The sequence below is a fragment of the Physeter macrocephalus genome, chromosome 8, assembly GCF_002837175.3.
Source record: "Physeter macrocephalus isolate SW-GA chromosome 8, ASM283717v5, whole genome shotgun sequence".
Lineage (NCBI taxonomy): Eukaryota > Metazoa > Chordata > Mammalia > Artiodactyla > Physeteridae > Physeter > Physeter macrocephalus.
The window spans coordinates 120,309,954-120,329,378 of record NC_041221.1 but is presented as its reverse complement, the minus strand read 5'-3'; the positions used below and the strand labels follow the sequence as shown (position 1 = coordinate 120,329,378).

The 19,425-nt window shown below is 41.9% G+C and overlaps 1 protein-coding gene across 1 annotated transcript in view; it reads right to left on the bottom strand.

Annotated features, from left to right (window-relative positions):
* PRDM6 (PR/SET domain 6) overlaps positions 1 to 19,425 on the bottom strand; it is a 99,937-nt gene that overhangs the window by 14,333 nt on the left and 66,179 nt on the right. The window contains exons 3-5 of the mRNA XM_028493164.1: positions 17,533 to 17,660; positions 13,899 to 14,023; positions 2,267 to 2,609 (exon numbers count right to left, since the gene is read on the bottom strand). Coding sequence (XP_028348965.1) covers positions 2,267 to 2,609; positions 13,899 to 14,023; positions 17,533 to 17,660 — 596 coding nt within the window. The remainder of the gene's footprint in view (positions 1 to 2,266; positions 2,610 to 13,898; positions 14,024 to 17,532; positions 17,661 to 19,425) is intronic.

The following is a 19,425-nucleotide window of genomic DNA, read 5'->3' as shown; positions in this document are numbered from 1 at the left end:
GTACTTTCTTACTTTGCCTATAAAGGGACTAATTCTTTGAACTCATAATTCTTAGTTTTAACTTATTCATGAATGACGGTGAATCATACTACCTCTCAAGTCTTCGCCAACAAAGCACAGGGAAGAGAGAAGTAGGAACCCACTGCTTTAATAATTTGATTCCACCCTGGTGATCTACCTGAATATCAAGCACATTACTTCACCTCATCTGGGAACCTGGCCAAACGACACCTGGGCATCTGCATCAAATAAGCCCCCCAGGGTCTTGCACTGGATGGGAGTCTCAAGCCACTTGGATTTTTGCCAGTAACTCTAGATTAGCTTGGAATCAGCGATGACCTAACAGTCTCTCGTGGAAGTCTATTTTGTACATGTAAGTTTTCTAATTGGTAGGGCACTTTTCTGACAGATTACATAGATGCTTTTCAAACTCTGACATTATTATTTGACAGAACAGACTTCATAGGGACTTAAACCATAATGCACATACGGTTTTCGAAGTGTAACTGGGGTCAGACAAAACAGTCTGTTTTGCTAACTTTCTATTTACCAAGACATATTTTCATTGTTTTATATGACATTCAGCATGAAACTGTATCATACCCAAAGCTAAGCTTCAGTTCCTGTATCCAGAAACTTTCAACTATCATTTCATCTTACCTTGTATGTTCAGTTATTATGACCACAATGAACCTGTGCAAATAACAGATCCATACACCTAAACTCATTCAATTCAAAAAGCAAGTTTATAATAACAAGATTTTAATGCATTTTTATATTAAAAAAAATAAAATGCTTTGCAAACTCTGAATAGATATATCTTGAGGCTATCTGTATACTTGCAAGGAAGGCAGACTTAAAAAAAAAAACCCTGTTGGAGTAAGGAAAACATTTTCAAAACTTTTGTGTCCCCTCTAAAGCCAGTAGTACTAAGATATGCAGAAGTCTGTGGATATTTTCACCAGGGGGCTCTCCTATTGAAGGTAAAAGATTATAAAGACACAACCGCCTTAACAGCTGTAATACGAATGCTTCAACATCAATCAGTCACAGCATTGCTTGATGCCAAGCAAGTGGTTTCTAGAATGGCACAAATAAAAATATATACACATGTAAATGTGCACATGTACCCTAAAATGGATCATTATTATTTCTGAAAAGATTCACCCCCTCTCTACCACACTTCTATCCTCCCTGCCTGCTTGGGTTCGAGTACACTGTCGCATCCTGCAGAGCCGGGAGGGGAGAGTTGGGTGTATATCATAAGGCAAGGAGAGCTGAGTGGCTTAAGGTTAATCAGTGGCCAAATTAAGAAAATAATTCCGGAGTCCTGCTTTTCAGCCGAGCCTCCTATCCTACTTCCAAAATTTACTTTCTGCTTTTATATTCAAAATATTCTTAGATATTTGGGGTTTAATCAAATTTTCATAGGATATGAAGGGGAGATAAAACACTGTCCTTTCTTATTGAATTAATTTGATTTTTGTCTTTTGCACTCCCAGCTATCAAGACTGTCGAATAAACGGTTTTGATTCATAAATAATAGTTCCATTATATCTACTGTGCCACTCGTCAGAGTACCTGAAATTTTAATTCACTTGTTCAGCTAAATTTCATCCTCAGTTCATGGCCATAAAATTCTTTATTGACAAACTTTCAAAGCAACTTTGACTCTGAGGTATCTAGTCAACATTTTTCTTCTGTGTGGATATTAGTTTATTGAATAAGTGGCATCTGTTTTCCTCCACATCACTAGCAGAGTAGGTATTTCCTTTTGACAGCTTTGCAGGATTTATGGGTTTGCATGCTCTGAAGAAAAATAGTACTAAGCAAAAAATTCCAATTCATTACCTCTTAGTACTTAATTAAGTTCATACCCATGGCACACTGGAGGTGAACCCTGAGATGACTGAACAGCAGCAGAGCGGCCAGCTATATTATCTTTGGAAGACAGAGAGGATTCTAATTATCCTGACCTCATTTTTCCATCTATGATATTCATCAATGTGCCTTCTATTTTGCCTCCCGTTAGACCTGGGCAGAGCTGTGTGGAAAGCGACAGCAGATTCCTTTCTGCAGCCACTGTTCATGCAGCCCTTTTACACAATAAAGCCAAAGAGGGGCCCAACATTACGCTCTGACCTTCCAGAATGCAGACCTCTGATCACAGAGTTCTCCCCGAGGTGTGACTGGAGGAGGCGACAGGAAGGCAAGCAGTGAGCCTCAGAAGCAAACACAGCTGGCAAGCAACGAGAGGTGGGGTTACCTGTCGGGGTTCTGCGTGCACACGTGCATCTGTAACAGGATCCTCTGTGTGAAAGTCTTAAAGCACTGCCCGCACTTCCAAAGATGCCAGTCACTGAACTCCGAGTGGAGCTGGCTGGTGGAGGTCGGGCTTGCAAGGACTCGCTGGTTTTTCACGTTGATTTGATTAAATCCTGATTCCATGGGCCCAGACTTATCCAGGAGGGAGAAGTTCCTGCCGCACGGAGTCTGTGGGAAGACGACGGAGCGCTGCTGGGCGGCGGGGGAGAGTTTGCTGCTCTTGTTGAAGGGCTGCAGGGGGTCCTGTCTGCACATGGCTTCCATGACCGTCGAGGGGACATTTACTGGGAGAACAGCAAGGGGTTGAGAAGATCAGTTTTATTAGCCCTTCAAATAAGCACGATAACACATACTTCTAAAAAATTCCTGTAAGTCAACAAGTTTAAAAATTGGTTTTCCTGGACTTAGAATGGACATACAGCAGACAATTTGATTTAAGGGGGCAAGCACAATTACCACTAATGAACTCATTCAATGCCTATATTTATTAAGCACCTATTTTCTGCTCGAGATTTTTCATACATGGTCTTTGCCCTCACAGAGCTCACTTATGACTTTAGATAAAAAGACTCCATAACGAGGCTCCACACTGCACCTTAGATTTGGGGGTTCTCAGATGGGAGGTACAGCAAGAGACAGGGAGAGAAAGGTGGGGCTCCCCAGAGAGGGTGGCCTTGACCAGAGAAGGTAGATTCAGGCCTTCCATCCAATCCTGCCAGCACAAAACAGGTTTTCAAGAAAAACTGGCTGAAGAGATGAAGGCAACCCTATGAAAGATGCCTGGAGACAGAAATCTGGCACGCTGGTGGGATGGCACGGGAATCGAGCTGACCGAGCACAGCGTGGGCTTTCGGGGGGCAGATCTCAGAGGGCCTTTAATGTCCAAATAAATAAACAGAAGACTTCAGGCTTAAGAAATAGACACTGACTGTTTCTGACCAGAGGAACAGCAAGAAAAGAATCAGTGTTCAGGAAGGGCCCGAGCGAGGCATGATGCACAGACAGGGTGCGGTGTGTAAGGTATGAGTGGGAGGCGACAGAGTACGCAATCTTGGAGCGCGGTGCCTGACACTCGGGCTTTGGAATCAGAAAGATCTATGTTCAAATCCTGACTCTGCCTTTTATCAGCTTGGTGACCTTAGGCGAGTTACACGATCTCCCTGTGCCTCTGTTTCCTCATCTGTAAAATGAGGACAATGGAAGTAATCATCCTAACAGTAATAGCAGTATGGCTTAGAGGTCAAGATGGCCTAAATTTAAACTCCACTATTCACAGCTGTCCCTTGGTATCCAATGGGGGTTGGTTCCAGAACCCTCGCAGATACCAAAATCTGTAGATGCTCAAGTCCCGTATATAAAACGGCACGGTATTTGCATATAATCTACTCATATCCTGCTGGATACTTTAAATCACCTTTAGATTAGTTATAATATCTAATACCACGTAAATGCTATGTGAATAGTTGCCAGCATGCAGCAAATTCAAGTTATGCTTTGTGGCACTTTCTGGAATTTTTTTTCCAAATATTTTCCATCTGTGGTTGGTTGAATCTGCAGATGCAGACCCTTGGATACAGAAGGCTGACTGTAATACCTTTGTGACTGTGGGCAAATATAGAACTTCTGAATCCACAATTTAGTCCTTGGTAAAATGTAAAGTGGGTACTGGAAGGATTGGGTGCGATAATGCATAGAGAGCAGCTAGTACATGCTATGGTTGCCACTCAGTAGATGTTGAGTTCTAGGAGCCCTGGCTTCCTTATCTTTAAACCCCCTTTTATGAGGTTTAAATGAGATACGAAAGTACTCATCACAGGGCCTACCATCAACAACAGCCACCATTCTTATTCTAGAAGAAGAGCCTGGAATGAAGGGAGAGGAATTCAAGTATGGGTGGTGGCAGTGGGAGTGGGGAAAGAATTAAAAGAAACATTTTTGAGGAGGAAAAATCCTAATATACTTGAAATTTTTCTTTCTTTCTTTTTTTTTTAAGTTGTCATTGTGTTAATAATATATATCATGTATTCACTGGTCAACCCACAGGTTCAGAGGTAATTAGAACCTAATATGCTTAAAAACTGTTATTCTTTTTTTAAGTAACCACTCTGTCAATAAAATGCATTTCTTGGTATTTCAGAGATCATAGAGATTAAAGGTTACAGGGTGTTCAAGAGAAGGAAATTAGAGACCAAAAAGTTTAAAAAGGATGACTGGCAAAAAGGTTAGTGATGGGAAGTAAACTATGGCTGTTGGCCACTAGTTCAAGGCCACGTGGAGGAAATACATGAACTGGGAGCTCTCATTCTTCCCTGACACAGACCATCTCTGAGAGTCCTACAAAGCACGAAGACTCAGGCGTCCTCAACTATAAAAAGAGAGTGGTAGGGGACCGTGACTGCCAGGAGGCTCCACGCTTGAGTGGACAGGTAGACACCACGTGTGGAGGTTAATGGGTTGTCACTAAGGACTCTTCAACTCTGAGTGTTCTACATAATCACATGTATTTGATGAATCCAACAAAAGGAATAGCTCATCCTACAGGGTTCTGTTGGCCTGGCCCATCCTGTCTTAGGAAGGAGAAATAAAACAAGAGACTCACAGACCAGGGGAGAGCCTAGAGTTTGTCTAGTTGGCAGTTCTTTACCCTGAATGCATATTAGACTCACAGGGGAGACTTTTTTTTAAATACCAGAATCTCTTGGTAGGGCCTGGGCATCTGCATTTTAAAAAATTCCCCAAGTACTTCTAATATACAATCAGAGATGAGAACCACTGATGAGATGAGAACCACTGATCTACCCCTACCCTCTCTTATTACCAAAAAAAGAAAGAAGGAAAAAAATGCTAAAGACCAAGCAGGTCTAATAATTTGCCCATGGTCATACATTCAGTTAAGGATACAGCTAAGCTGGAAGTTTTAGCTTTCTGATTTCCAAGGCACTTTTTTCTGACCACACTCCTATTCTGTGTCTGCTCAATAGCTGTGTTGCAAAAATAAAAAGGACATTTTACAGCTAGTACAGAGTTCTGTGTGTGTGTATATATATATACCCATGCATAAACATATGTTATATATGCACCTATATACACATGCATAGACATACTTATGTATATATTTCACATATAAAATTTATGTATAATTTCAACTTCTGGGCAAAGTGTATAACCAATATGAAATGTGTACACACATTTCAGACTCTCAAAAAATCTCTGATTGTACACAGACTGTGACTTTTCAAACACATATTGAAAGAAAAGGAGAAATGTTTTATGTTTTGGCTCTTTCTTAATTAAAAAAAAAAAACAGCAGCATTGTCAGAGATTAGGGTAAAATTCATCTTATTTAGCCTGTTTATAACTAATCCGGAAGAGACAAAGCACAGGGAAACTCGCAAGTCTTCAGGCAACACTAAACTCTTGCGGATTGGGAAGGCCAGACTAGCAGGAAGGAAGGCAGGGTGGGGAGACTGTGGAATGAAGATGTCATCAACATGCAAGAGAGCAGGAAAACCAGCCAGAAGCTCACTGCTGGGAAGAGGAATATGATGCCTCTGGGGGAAATCATACAAATAATACTCTAAGTATAGATTATAAATGCTGACTTCTCGCTTAAGCTCCTGGAAAGTAACCCAATAAATTCATTTTCAAAAATTGTTAAGGTCACACCACCTTTCTATTAAACAAAAGAATGTGTGGGCCAATGGATTTTTCTAAGTTTAATAATCAATGTCAAAATAGTAATAAAGAAAAGTTTATACCAGTTTGTATAATGATTTGGGATAAATGGGATCTGAGTTAATGATAATAATAGCATTTAGGTAATAAGAGTTGGGATGGTTATTCTCTGTCTTATTTCCTCCTATGGGACACTTCATAACAAACATACTATGTTTTCAAGATACAGCAGCGACACCTGCACTCTATATTCTGCTCTTGGCATGATCTTTTCTTGTACTTGTGAATAAATTCAATCCTGCTGAATGAAATGAGCATACAGAGAGAAAAAAAAAAAAGTAAGGCTAGGAATGGATAAGTTTCATGAAAGCAACCATATTTGCTCTTGAAGCTGTCCTGCAGAGCTCCTGCATACTTCCACAGGACCCTAGAGGTCTAGATACAAAGCACACTTTTTTAAGCAGGACTTAAAAGGACACAGAGGATCATTCTTCCTAATACCAGTCTGAATGACCCAACAAACAAAAGCATTAACAAAACACAGGGAATTATAAGAGGACAAGAAATGAATTGGAAAACACTATGTTATCCCAAGCCATGACAGTCCAGACTACTGCAAAAGGCCCAGAAACGACTAAGGCAATTCCCCAAAAGGATGAAGGGGTTTCTACATGAAGACATAGTGAGCAAGTAAACTCTCTTCAGTCTATAAGACAAAGGTTAAGGGAAAGAGGGCAAACTTTCAAAGCCCTAAAGGATTTAGTCAGGAAAGAACATGAACTCATCAAATCCTGCAAAATTAAACCCCTGAGGGAATGCAATGCAGGATCTACACAACAAAGTCCTACTTTACACCCTCATCCATTCATTCAGTCCACAAGTGCTTACAGAGCATCAGTGACAAGCCTGGCATTGCTGGCACTGAGGATACAGGGGAACAAGAGAGCCACAGCCCCGGCTCTCAGGCCACGTAAACTGTAGTGACAGAGACAGATATTATACAAATGTCCTTACAGGTAAATATTTACTCGGTTTCATCAAGTCTAAAATTCCATTAATTGCAAGCCACACTGTTCATTGTAAGTCACTGATCATTATAACACACTTACCAGGTTCAGAAAGATTAAAATGTGAAAAATATATGAATTTTAGAATTGACGATATACAGTTGCTACAAGTGTAATAAGTGCTATGACAGAGAAGAAAGGAGGCCAAGAAAATGTCTAACAGGGATGGCTAAACTTAGGGTGGGAATGATGGCTTCCCTGAGGCAGTGACCTTGAACGTGAGTCCTGAAGGGTACACAGCATCAGACAGGTGCAAAGGGAGGAAAAAGGTGATGAGAAGAGATGACACGTTGGCAGCTGTGCCACTGAGTCTGCATGGCATGCTGAGGTGAGGAGCTCAGGGCATGGAAGGAATGGAAAGCAGACTCATGTGGCCAGAGAATGAGGCAGAGATGGGCTGTAGCTGAGGCTGGAGAAGAAGGCAGCACAATTCCCAATGCCCGTGGCGGCACGGCACATAGCAGAAATAAGTGCTGGGAGGCAGGTTAATACAACACAGGACGGTGGGGTCTTCAGCAAACTAAATAGGGCATGGCCAGTGTAAAGATGTTTGAATTCAAATTTTGCAAAACACTATGTGAGCCATACAAAACATTTCTGGAAACTATACGTAGCCCATGCGCTATCATATTAAAGAACTAGGGATTGATTATAAGAGTAATGGCTAGCCAAAAAAGGGTTTTAAGCTAGGGTATAAGGTTATTAGATTTATGCTTTAAATGCATCATCACTCTGTATCATTAAATGAAAAAGTGAGGTGCAGAACAAAGAATATATAGTATGCTGCTATTTGCATACAAGGGGAGGGGTAGCGTGAGAGCCAGAGAAAGAGAGGGAGAATATGCTCAAATGAGAGAATGGGCAAAAAATACATCTGGAATGTACACCTAAGAATGTTTCAACTGATTGCCTTTTGAAAGAAGAATTATATGCTCATATTACTTTCTGGATTTTGATCTATGGAATCGAACTACCTAGTAACAAAACAAGTGAATAAGCTGAAACAATAAAATCAACAAATCAGTGAATTGTCACTTTGGCTGCTGTGATACTAAACGGGGAAATGTGATATGCAAGTGGCTACCGCAGGGGTCCAGGTCAAAGCTGATGGTGAGACTGATCGGGAGGTGGCAGCAGAAATGAAAAGAAACTCATTTAAGAATACACAATCAACAGGGATTTATGAATGATTGGATAGAAGGGGTGAGAAAGAACAAGGTGTCAAGGTTTCTAGAAAGAACAATTGGATGAATGGGAGTGAGAGGTACTGAACTCGGGGAGAGGCAGCTTGCAGGACAGAGTAGGATGGTTTCACTTTACCATGTTTAGTTTGAGACACCTGTGAGACAGGCAAGTGCAGGTGGGAATTCGACAGGTGGACAAGATCCTGGGGCTCTGGTGAGAGGTCTGGGTTGGCAGTATAAATCTGGGAGCACCTTTCAGCCCTCTATACCCCCAGAAATGGGGGAATGAGGGCCTCAATCCTAAAGCATGGCTGGGATCAAGGAGCCCAAGAGGTCAAATCTCTCATGACAACGGGTTTCCTTGTGTCTTTTGCCACTTCCTCCTGTGAAGGTGTTTTCAGTGGCTGTTGCTTTCTGTTAAGAGTCCTGTGCAGATACCAAGACATCCCTCTGGGGTGACTTCTCCTCTGTTTGTTCTAGGACCCTACAGGTTCCTCCAGTTCTGAGCCAACTTTTATATTACTTCTTAGCCCAGGGTTTCCATAACTGGCAGGTAATGCAAAATCCAACCCTGTACCCTCCCATAGCTGGGGCTGGTTTTTTGGAGCATGATATACTGTTTTTTTCACCAATGGCCTATTGGCTTGAGGGTAGCACTTTTCTAGTCCCGTTAAGGGACAAAACAGTGACTTCTGGTTCTTGGATTTATGTGAGGATCCAGTCCCAGCTGCTCACTGTGCACAAGGAGCCTAGAACCGGGCCCCTCCCAACTGCAGTAAGACTGAGCTTAATACCCGCATACCCCAGGCTCGCTGCTACGGCCATCTCACATGGCACCTGCGTTAGGTTTGGCGTTGTAGTTTTTGCTTACGTGCCTTCTCCTACACGGAGTTCCTTGAGGACAAGGTCTGAGGTTTTGTACCCCATCACAATGCTTCCCACAGGGCCTTGCACACAGATGTTCTCATTGGACTGAACTATACTGTAATCGCCTCAATGTTCATAGGTAGAAGGCTTGAGCGGGGCCTTTCTATCCGGGGCCTAGTTCCTTATTGTTGGTGGGATGGTGGGGTCAGGGCGCCGTGCAGAGGTGCCAATTTTTATTTTCTGCTCATTAAAATCAAAGGAAAAAGGCAGGCCTCTTGCGGGCAGAGTTTACTCCAGTGCAGTGAACCTCTGCGCTGCCATCAAGTGTCACATTCTGCTACCTCAGCTTCACATGCCAAGACAGAAAAAGCAGCAGGAAGATGTGTTTAACATTTATTCCCAGGTTTCTTTTTTCAATTTCCTCTGAAATGAATATGAATACACTATGGTCTTTACACTCTGCAGGAGCTAATCCCCCACTGGAAGCTTTGGGGAACCTCATTCCTCCTTGCGGATACAATCTGTCGACACAGGCGTTCCTTCAGGCTCTTCTGAAAGGCCCATAGTGGACAGAGCTGCGCTCTCTTTGGAGCTCTATTACACTTATAACTATGGGTGTTTTTTTTTTTTAAGAAAATAACATAGGAATTGCTTCCAGAACCCAAATGCCTGTGTGAAACGCTGCCTTCTCTTTGAGGCAAGGCTGCTTTCAATGGCTCCTCCAGGCAGTGAGTGTGTCCCACTGCTTCGTGGCCGCTGCCAGAGGGGCCAGTGACTGAAGCCTGAACCTGCCCACATGCTCAATAGGAAATGTGTACTTTTGCCGTTGAAAGAACCATGAGAAGAAAATGATATTTTTATAAATGAAAGCGCTTAATACGTATTATTCACTAAGTAAAATCATATTTTCCTTGAATGTCTTGGACCATGTATCAATTTCATTAACCAAGAAAAAAATCTAGCTGAACTATGTACCCCTTCTAGTAATGGCAACAAAATTCTCAATATGTATCCAGTGAGCATGTATTAATTGTTTACTGTGTGCATAGCACTATAAGGAGGTTCTGTGGAAGCATTTTGTCAAATAAGTCTTTGATCTCAAGAAGCTTCTTTTTAGGGTACCTAATTTATTTTGTGGCTAACTCAGTAGGATAAAAATTGTCTTCAAATTGCTAATCCCATTGAGATGATTTCAATTACTGAGGGTTGCAGAAGGCTATCTGTTAAATTATCTGTCCATGCCCTTTCACACATTTGTGCTTTTAAATCACACAGAGTATTTTCTCAGTACAGAATAAGGATCCCTCATTATAAAGCATCCCTAGGTCTCTCCGTGAATCATATGGAATGACAATCCATCTTCGAGTTAGAGTCAAAGTCATATATCTCCCCCCACGCCATCTGATGAAGCTTTCTGCTGGTTTCCTGGGTGGCCAATCACATGACAGATATATGACTTTGAGACAAGAACTGAAATAAAATTCCTGTAATACCCTTAGGGGGGAGGGAGATGGTCATTGCTGAGCATTTTAGTCAATGACTTAACTCCCTTTAAACTTCCCTCCACCATTACTTAGAGCTCTGAACTCAACCTAAAAGAGCTGCATAGTTTACCTACTGAACCCACAATACTTCGAGGTGCGTTAGCTTTGTGAATTTTCTTCCAAGGATTTCAGGTGCTAAATGATACATAACATGTGCCCCGGGAGAGTTTATTCAATACTATAATCAGCAACCTCAAGAATGCTTCACACAGGTTGGACAATGGGAGAAAGAAGGCCTCAGAAGCAAAGCACTTGGTGTTGCCAGAAAGTACTTTTTTTTTTTTGTGGTACGCGGGCCTCTCACTGCTGCGACCTCTCCCGTTGCGGAGCACAGGCTCCGGACACGCAGGCTCAGCGGCCATGGCTCACGGGCCCAGCCGCTCCGCGGCATGTGGGATCCTCCCGGACCAGGGCACGAACCCGCGTCCCCTACATCGGCAGGCGGGCTCTCAACCACTGCGCCACCCGGGAAGCCCAGAAAGCACATTTTTGATGGCACTATCACACTGAAACTGGAGACCAGCTGGTACACTCTTAGACATCATCGTCAGGTGGCTGTGAATGGCACATACAACCCCCAATCCTCCAGCCCAGCCCCTAAATCCCTCTTGTCCATGTAACAGCATAACAAGGTGGAAGCAATGTCATAGATGTGAGACTTCCACCCCAGAGATCCACGTCAAGGGGAAGAAACACATTCCCTGAGCAGTCATTCCACAGTTCCCATGTCTGACTCATAACTCAGTAACTGGCCATTCCATCCATCCAGCTCCTCAGACCAAAGCCCTGGAGTTATCTTTGACTCCTTTCTCTCACTCAGCATCCAATGTGTCAGCAAATGCTGCTGACTTTACTTTCAAAATATATCAAGAATCCAACCACTTCTCACCACCTCCACCACTTTTACACTGGTCCAAACCACCATTACCTCCCCCCACTGAATTCCAGCAAGAGCCTCTAACTGGTCCCTGCTCCATCCTCACCCTCACTGTCAGGTCCCCACTCAGTAGCCAGAGTAATCCTGTTACAACTTCAGTCAGATCATATCACTCTTCTGCTCAAAACTCTGCCATACTCCCTTTGTCCAATGCACACAGAGTAAAAGCCAGGGTCCTGACAGTGACCTCCTGGGCCCTACAAGATTCCTGCCCCCAAATCTAAGGTAACTCCTCCCCACTTCAACCAATACACTCCAGCTGACACACTTATGTCAATCTTTGTGATGCTCTTCTGACAGGCCAGTAGCATTTCCATCTTGGGTCTTTACACTTGGAGTCCAGCTGCCTGCAACACTCTGCTCCCAAAGAACACATGCCTTGCTCCTTCATCTCCTTAAGTCTTTGCCCAAAGGCCACCTTCGTAGTAGGGCCCACCCCGATCATCTCTAAAATTGCAACTCCCAACTCCTGGCACTCCTCACCCCTTCTCTGCTTTGTTAAATCTATGACACTTATCATCACCTGACAAACTATTTATTTACTCATATACAGGTTGATAATCTGTCTCCCTCTACTAGACTCTATGCTCTAGGAAGGCAGGAATTCTTGTCTGTTTTGTTTACTGCTGTATTTGTAGCACCCAGCAATGATGCTGGTCCTTAGTAAGTATTCAACAAATATGAATGAATGAATGAATGTATTTTTGGACTGTGTGCTATGTACTTTACAACTCTAGACTTTGATATGTTTACTCCCAGACATTCCTTGACACACATACTGCAATATTTTCAGAGTCTGGAGCAGGCTGTACTAAAGGAGGAAACAGAAGGCCTTATAAGATTTCTGGAATCTTTTTGGATCAGATTCCATCCTTTAGAAGGCGAAGTTACACCAAGGTTCTAATGTATAGACAGGCCCATGTCAGCAGATCAGGGGAGTTGATACTGGTGCTTTTCCGTGTGTGGATCTACATCTAGTTTTAGGGGAGCTGGGCATGGAGCCATTGTGGGAAGACAAAGCACACTGGCCGCCATGGCCATTTCTGCTTGTAATACCAACCACACACTCATGTCCAACATTGAGATTTTCTCCTATGAAACAGACACTCCCTCAAACAGGAGTATGACTGTAAAAGAGAAACTTTCCAATGGAAACTTGGGAAGTGAGAAGAATGTACTTACATGTCCAAAGATTCAGTTTTTGATTTGAGATTGGTTTGGGGTTAGGGTAAAGTAGAAAAGGAAAGTTGAGAGTAATATGCTTTTTGAGGATTCTATTTTTTACAAAGAAAATAAAGATAACATGGAAAAGAAATATCTGATCAGCATTTCAATCAGTAGTATTATAAACATTTTTTTGGAGTTTATATGTGTGTGAGAGAAAGTAAGTAGAGAAGGAAAAATTAAAATAACACATTTTTTTTCCAAAATGAAGTTTCTTAAATAGATCTGTTCTCGCTGCTTCTTTTTCTACTGTATAATCCCAAATTATCAGTTCACAGATTAGTCAATTTGATGACAAGAAAAAACAGTGTCATTAAAACCAGTGTTTCTCACTGAAGCACATCAGAATCACTTAATTCTGTTCCAAATACTGGAAATCACTTTATAACATTTTCCCAAAGAATTGATAAAAATAAATATATAAAGTCTAGGTGAAAATTGCTGCAAAAGTTCACATCTGCCTAGACATTAGATTATTTTTTAAACATAATGATTGCCATGGTGAGAAAGATAGAAGAAAATTACATGGTTCACTTTAGACTAAGTTGTTTAGAGAGAGACAAATTCCTCAATCATACGTCTATGATTTTTCCTACGATTTCTCATTCCAATGACTACTTAAGAGGAAGCAAAGCCAATCGACTGGAGGGGTGTTACTCCTGATTAAACAGCAGTGTTTTCTCATGATTTCATTTTTGCAAATAATGCGACTCCAGCAAGACTGTGCATCCCTTCAGAGGAGAAGTTGTATCTTATGCTGCTCTTGTAAACAGACACATAGTAAGTGCTCAGTAAATACCAACTGCCTTAACATTTCTGCTGGCAATGATTTAAAACCAGGACAAAGGTTTTAAAATCATAAGCAGGTGAAGAAAAATTGGCCTGTACAAGTCAAGACTCCCTGTGAAAAAGCAAAGGACATACAAGGAAAAGAAAATGATGGAACAGACTTGTGCACATTGGCGTTACACAGCAGAGTGAACTGCATTTCAGGAGTTTCAAACAACACTCTTAAAAAGTTAGCTTTGAAATAGGTATTTGGAAATGTGAATTCAGAGCTAAAATAAATTCTTACAGTTTTCATCCTGGGCAATGCATTGTAAAGGGATCCCAAAGAAAGACGTATAGCTGTCATTGTACCACACCAGAAGCTCGGTACCCCTGGGAATATCTATACAGGCTCGGTAGAATATATTCGACCTATTCAAAACAAAAGAAAACCCAGCTTAGTAATCGGTAGGACTCATGTGCCCCATCCACACTTTTATTGCCCCGAAAAAGTTCTGCCCAGTTTTCCACCTAAACAGTTTCTGTTTGTAATAAAATCTGCACCCACCTTATCATTCCCAACAACCAATTAGAGCCTGTAACCTGGTACGATAAATAGCTCACAGTTTATTTCCACAGTGTCCCTCCACAGAACCTCTTGGCTGAAGAGACAAGACATTTGGCCCGGGAGACAGCAGAAAGGAAGAGTTCATTAAAAAAAAAAAAAAAAAAATTCCATCTCATACTAATGAGAAAATTCTCTCTATTGGCAAATTGCAGACTCCGGTGCCTTAACTTCACATATAAATTAATACTATTGATTTCTTATTTGAAGGGAAAGCATTGCATATATTCTTACAACTTGGCATTGGGAGTTCTCAAATTTGTAATAAAATTAAGCAGCTTTGTGATATAAGGACTGAAAGAAATAAAAATCTTCCCCATCGCCTTTTTTCTAAAATTTGATACAGGAGAAGAGAAAAACCCTCTTATGTGAAATGGATGGAAATTCAGTAAATACAAGAGGAGCACTTTACTCTGGCTGAAAGATTACACTCTGAAGTGATGGAGTGAAGGTACCAAGAAATAACCATTTTTTTATAACAGCTGCGGCACTGTAAAGAAAAATCTACAGATTAAAAGAGGAGCCTGTGACCGGTTTTCTCAATGAAGAATTGCTACAAATATTAGCCTCAAGTTCAAGATAAAAGTATTTAGGGTTGGTGGACCTTAAATTTAGCCTTTCTGTAAGGAATTGGCCGTAGCAGGGCAATTTGTTCCTTGTGTAACACTGCAAACATAATGCGAAGCCTTCACCACATTTTTCATGGCAGTGAGATATGCACTTGTCAACATATTTTGTCACCACAAAGTGGCTCTTGGCAATAGGATCATAAAGATCAATAAAAAAAGTGCAGATTCTCAATATTTTACTTGCAGCAGCAAAAATTTCATTTATCTTGTTATTTTCCTTACTTGCTGCCATTCTGTCTCACGAGGGCACTGCTAGCTAAGCAGAATGTTTTTTCCCAACATTCTATGAATATCTGACAAAAACTCCAGCCAGCTGTCCGGACCTCACTCCCCTTCCTCCCTCCACACCTCCAAGAGCTGTGCATTTTATTAATTCTTTCCACTGCTACATAAAAAAATCAAAATTGGAGCCGGGCTATAAATCACTGGCATCTCCTAACTTGAGAAAAATTGAGTCGACTTTGTACTTCACCCTTGTAACATTTCATCTCTCGGTTTGGCTTCCCTTAATATAAACACAGCGCCCGGCAAATGAATGTGCTAAAACCAAATGACACACTTTGCCGCTGAAAGAGCAGAACTGTTTTCGAGCAATGGGTGGTCTTTTGAGGCACAGAGTAGGCCGAAAGGGGGAAAAAAATGTGTAAGCATACACCGTTCCTTACAAGCGGGCAGAGCTTCCAAAACTCGCAGAAATCTCTGCATGTTGAAGCACATCAAAGGGATTTTTCCCTTTTCAGATAATATTTCCTTTGCTGACATGTATTTAGTATTGTGGTTGGATGACTCATAAAGATAGCTTCATGGCGTCCCAACGCAGCTGAAGCAGAACACACGCCAACAAACATTATTGTCAGCCTCAAAATAAAAACAAAACGTTCAGCTAAGGGTCAATCAATCAAGGGTGCTTTGAAGAAAATTCCATTTAGATATTACAAATCATAACAGAATGAATCTAAACCAGCTGACTTTTTGTGAAGAGGACATTCATGTACAATAAAAATTAGGCTGGCTCTTCAGGGTCCAACTTTTCTATTTTCTTACTCTTGGACGTGGTCACTGGTGATGGATGCCAGTTTTTAAATTGTGTTTTTGTAGTTCATTTTATAAAGATCTGGAGTAATCGAAAACAGATTGGCAGAGAGAACTTGATGGGTAAGTGCCATCAGGAAAGGGAGCCATAAAACCCACTTAATATTGACAGAAAGGTAATGACTTGCTCATACCTACCTTCCTCGTAGGGGTTTCTTATTTTCCCAAAGTCAGAATTTGCCTCAAGAGCTCCCTGGGTGCCCCTGACAGAACCAGCCAATCTATCTCTTGCCGAATGGACAAGCACAACCTTTACTAATTTCTAGCTCCGAGTTTTATAAAAACTTCATGACAGAGATGCAGCTGCAGGGAAGGTGGGTGAAGCCCATATACAGACTGTAACCAGATCCCGTCGTGCACAAGTTCCTTTAAACCCTTATGTAATGAAAGATAACTGCCTAGGAAACCAAGGCAGTGAGTCACATGCTGTCCAAATATGTTCCTTTTGAATTTGGAGGCCTTTGGAGAGCAAGCCAGATTTGTGCAGCCTTTAACCTATAAGGGGAATAAAGTTTTTTTTTTTTTTTAAGTCTTCATTTAAAAAAAAAAAAATGAGAATGAAAATAAATCGTCATAGGCAGGACTCCAAGTTGCCGAGCAAGGGCTCTTCTGCTTTGATGTGTCTGTGGTGCCTGGTAAAGCTAAACAGTTGCTTCTGATCCGAAAGGGAACACGGCTGTTTATAACTGAGGTCATATATTTACAGGGCACATGTTTTCGAGGGATTCTGAGAAAAGAAGGGTTAGTGGCAGGGCTTTTTTCCTATGGGATCTGTCTTTGCCTTTTTGTCTCCACTCCAGCTTTTAGCATTAAATGGAAATGCCTGACCAACAGGTGCACTGGGCAGGTGTGGCTTAGGCTCTGGGAATCCACCCTGCTTCTATGCCCCTACCCCACCCCAGGCCTCCCTATGAGACTCTGGGCAATGGGGCGTGGCTCACCTCATCTTTGTTACCCTTTGGGCTTTGCCCAAACCCCTCAGGAGACCAGGGCCTTCTCTATGCTCCGGAACTACCTCATCCCCTGAAACGTACTCTGAATTGTCGCAGGACCAAAGCCAAACGCTTTGGCACCTTTCAAGGGATCAGAAGAGGTTGCTCTGACTCAGCCAAGGCTGCTGAGCATAACGGTTTTAGAAAAGCAGCTTTGGGAGGGTTGAGAGTTCTTGATTTCCCATGCCTTTGTACAAATCAAACTGTTCTCTCTAGGAGACAGCCAGACTGAAGGGGACTGAAGGCAAGCGACCTGGGGCTGAATCTCTAAACACATCTGCTGGGGGGGAAATCACTCCAAGTCAGTGAGTTCGCTGGACTCACTCAGGCTATTATGAAAGTTCAGGTGATGATGTGGAAGTAACTTTACCACATGCAGTGAGTGAAAAAGGCTTTCTCTTAGCATCTTTCTTCCTGAATTCTCAAGAAATTACTGTTACAAGAACTAAAGAGATATCACAAACCTAGCAAAAAAATTCCTGCCAGTCCTTGCAGAGTTCTTCAGGACTGTAGGATTTTTTCAAAACTAGCAGCAAGCCTGAATTTATATATGCAAGGCAAAGGGCTTTGGCTTTGTAAGTGGTAAATCAAGGTATACTTTACCTGTACTGAACTACTGTTAGATTCTGTTCTCCGCAGTGCCTTGCACATCGGATATACCTCATCCAGCTCGACTTACTAGGTTCCCCACCATCAATAAAGTGCTGTAGTGTCCCATCTTGGTCATATATCTAGAGAAGAGGTCAGAAGGTCAAGTAGTTAGAACGAATCATCAGCAATCATTTTCCCTGCTTCCCTTGGTGTCTTTATGTGTCGGCTGCAGCAATTTATTGACCGTAGGTTTGCTAGTGCTTATGAATGCTTGTGGAATCTCAACTGGAATAACAGAAGAAAAACATTTTCTGGTGATGCAAGTTAATCACGTTTTTCTTATCAAGCCAATCTTCCCTTTATTAAATATATTTGTGGCATCTCAAGGATGTGAGTGACCATGTTTCCCAAAGAATATTTAACCTCTTTTGACAGGCTACTCTTAAGTAATGAGCTGCTGGGTAAACAAAGCAAGCTGAGAGGCGAGGCCACGCTGACATGGCTGGAACATCCACATGAGAGGCCCTCCTCTCAAACACATAACTGCTCGAAGGCATTCAGGAGGCAGGGACCATCTGCTTAACAAGCTGGGTGACACCTAGCAGAGGTTGGAGCGTTATGGAGCTGTATCACACTGATAAAGCAGACTCTGATTCAGATGAAATAAACGGACTCTCACCTCGCAGAAGATGTAGGACTTCAGCTGTCAGGACCTGAAACTATTAGGAGAGGAGTCATGAAAAAAGAGAGACCCTCACAAAGGGAAAGAAAAAAATAATAATAACTGTTTCCTATGGATTTTTAATGTCTTAACTAAGGTTGGTCTAATAATTATTGCCTTAAGCCACCTCAAGCAGATTTTCTTTCAAGATCACATTCAAGGAAATGAAATCTGCTTCAAACCAGGCAATAAGTGTGGGACAAAAAGTCTTCTGTGAAACAACTAGCCAGCCTAGGACATGGGGAGTCAGTGCTGACAGCAGAGACTATCGACTCTCACTTCCAGAAACCAGGTCAGCCCTGGGTACCTTGAAGGCTGTGGTATCTAGAGGAGTGGGAGATCCGGGGTTATAGATGTACAGCAATTCTCAAAGGTCATCCTCAGCCCTAGGGGCAGCCAGGAAGCAAGGGGTACAGTTCTCAGAAGGACCATGGCAAAACTGGACCTTTTCAAATAAAATGAGCAGTAAGATTCTGTTCCCCAGAGCATCCTGAGAAAATATTTTTTACCTTTGCTAATCAGCCTTTCCACTTTTCCTTTCCAAATAGACACAGAGATAAGTCTCACAGAGAGCCTCACTGGTTACATTTCGGCCCTAAAATTAGTAGGGTCATTCATATTAATTTAGCTCAGTATTTCTATTCTGGAGGCCAAAGGGCTTAGTGATGACAGTTCTTTTTATCATCACCAGTCATTTTAAAATAGCTGATTTTTTTCTTTTTTTGGCTTTTCTTGAACTCAATTGTCTTCACCCCCAATCTTTCCACTAACCCCCAGAAACAGAAGAGAGACACCAATCTAACCAATACAATTGTTGGAGAAGTTATAACTGGGTAGCAGGCCAGAGTGATCACAGCTGATAATCAATGTAGCCTGAGAAGAATGAAGAGATTCCTGGATTATATTATATTTAAGATTAATGACTTTAAATTCCTAGTTCGGGGATGATGGCAGAAAATGGAAACATTTCATGCAGTGGATACATCTGCTCTTCGAGCAACCTAATGACATATTTCATATTTAGGTTAGGTTATTACACTGTACTTATTTTGCTGTTGTTGTCTTTGCTTTCGTTTTAGGAAACTGTTTCAAAGGCTCAAAGTCTCAACCCTGAGTCTGCGGTTGACAACGCGTGAGACACTGAACAAAGCCATCAGTTCTTTGAATGCCACTGTTTATCTATA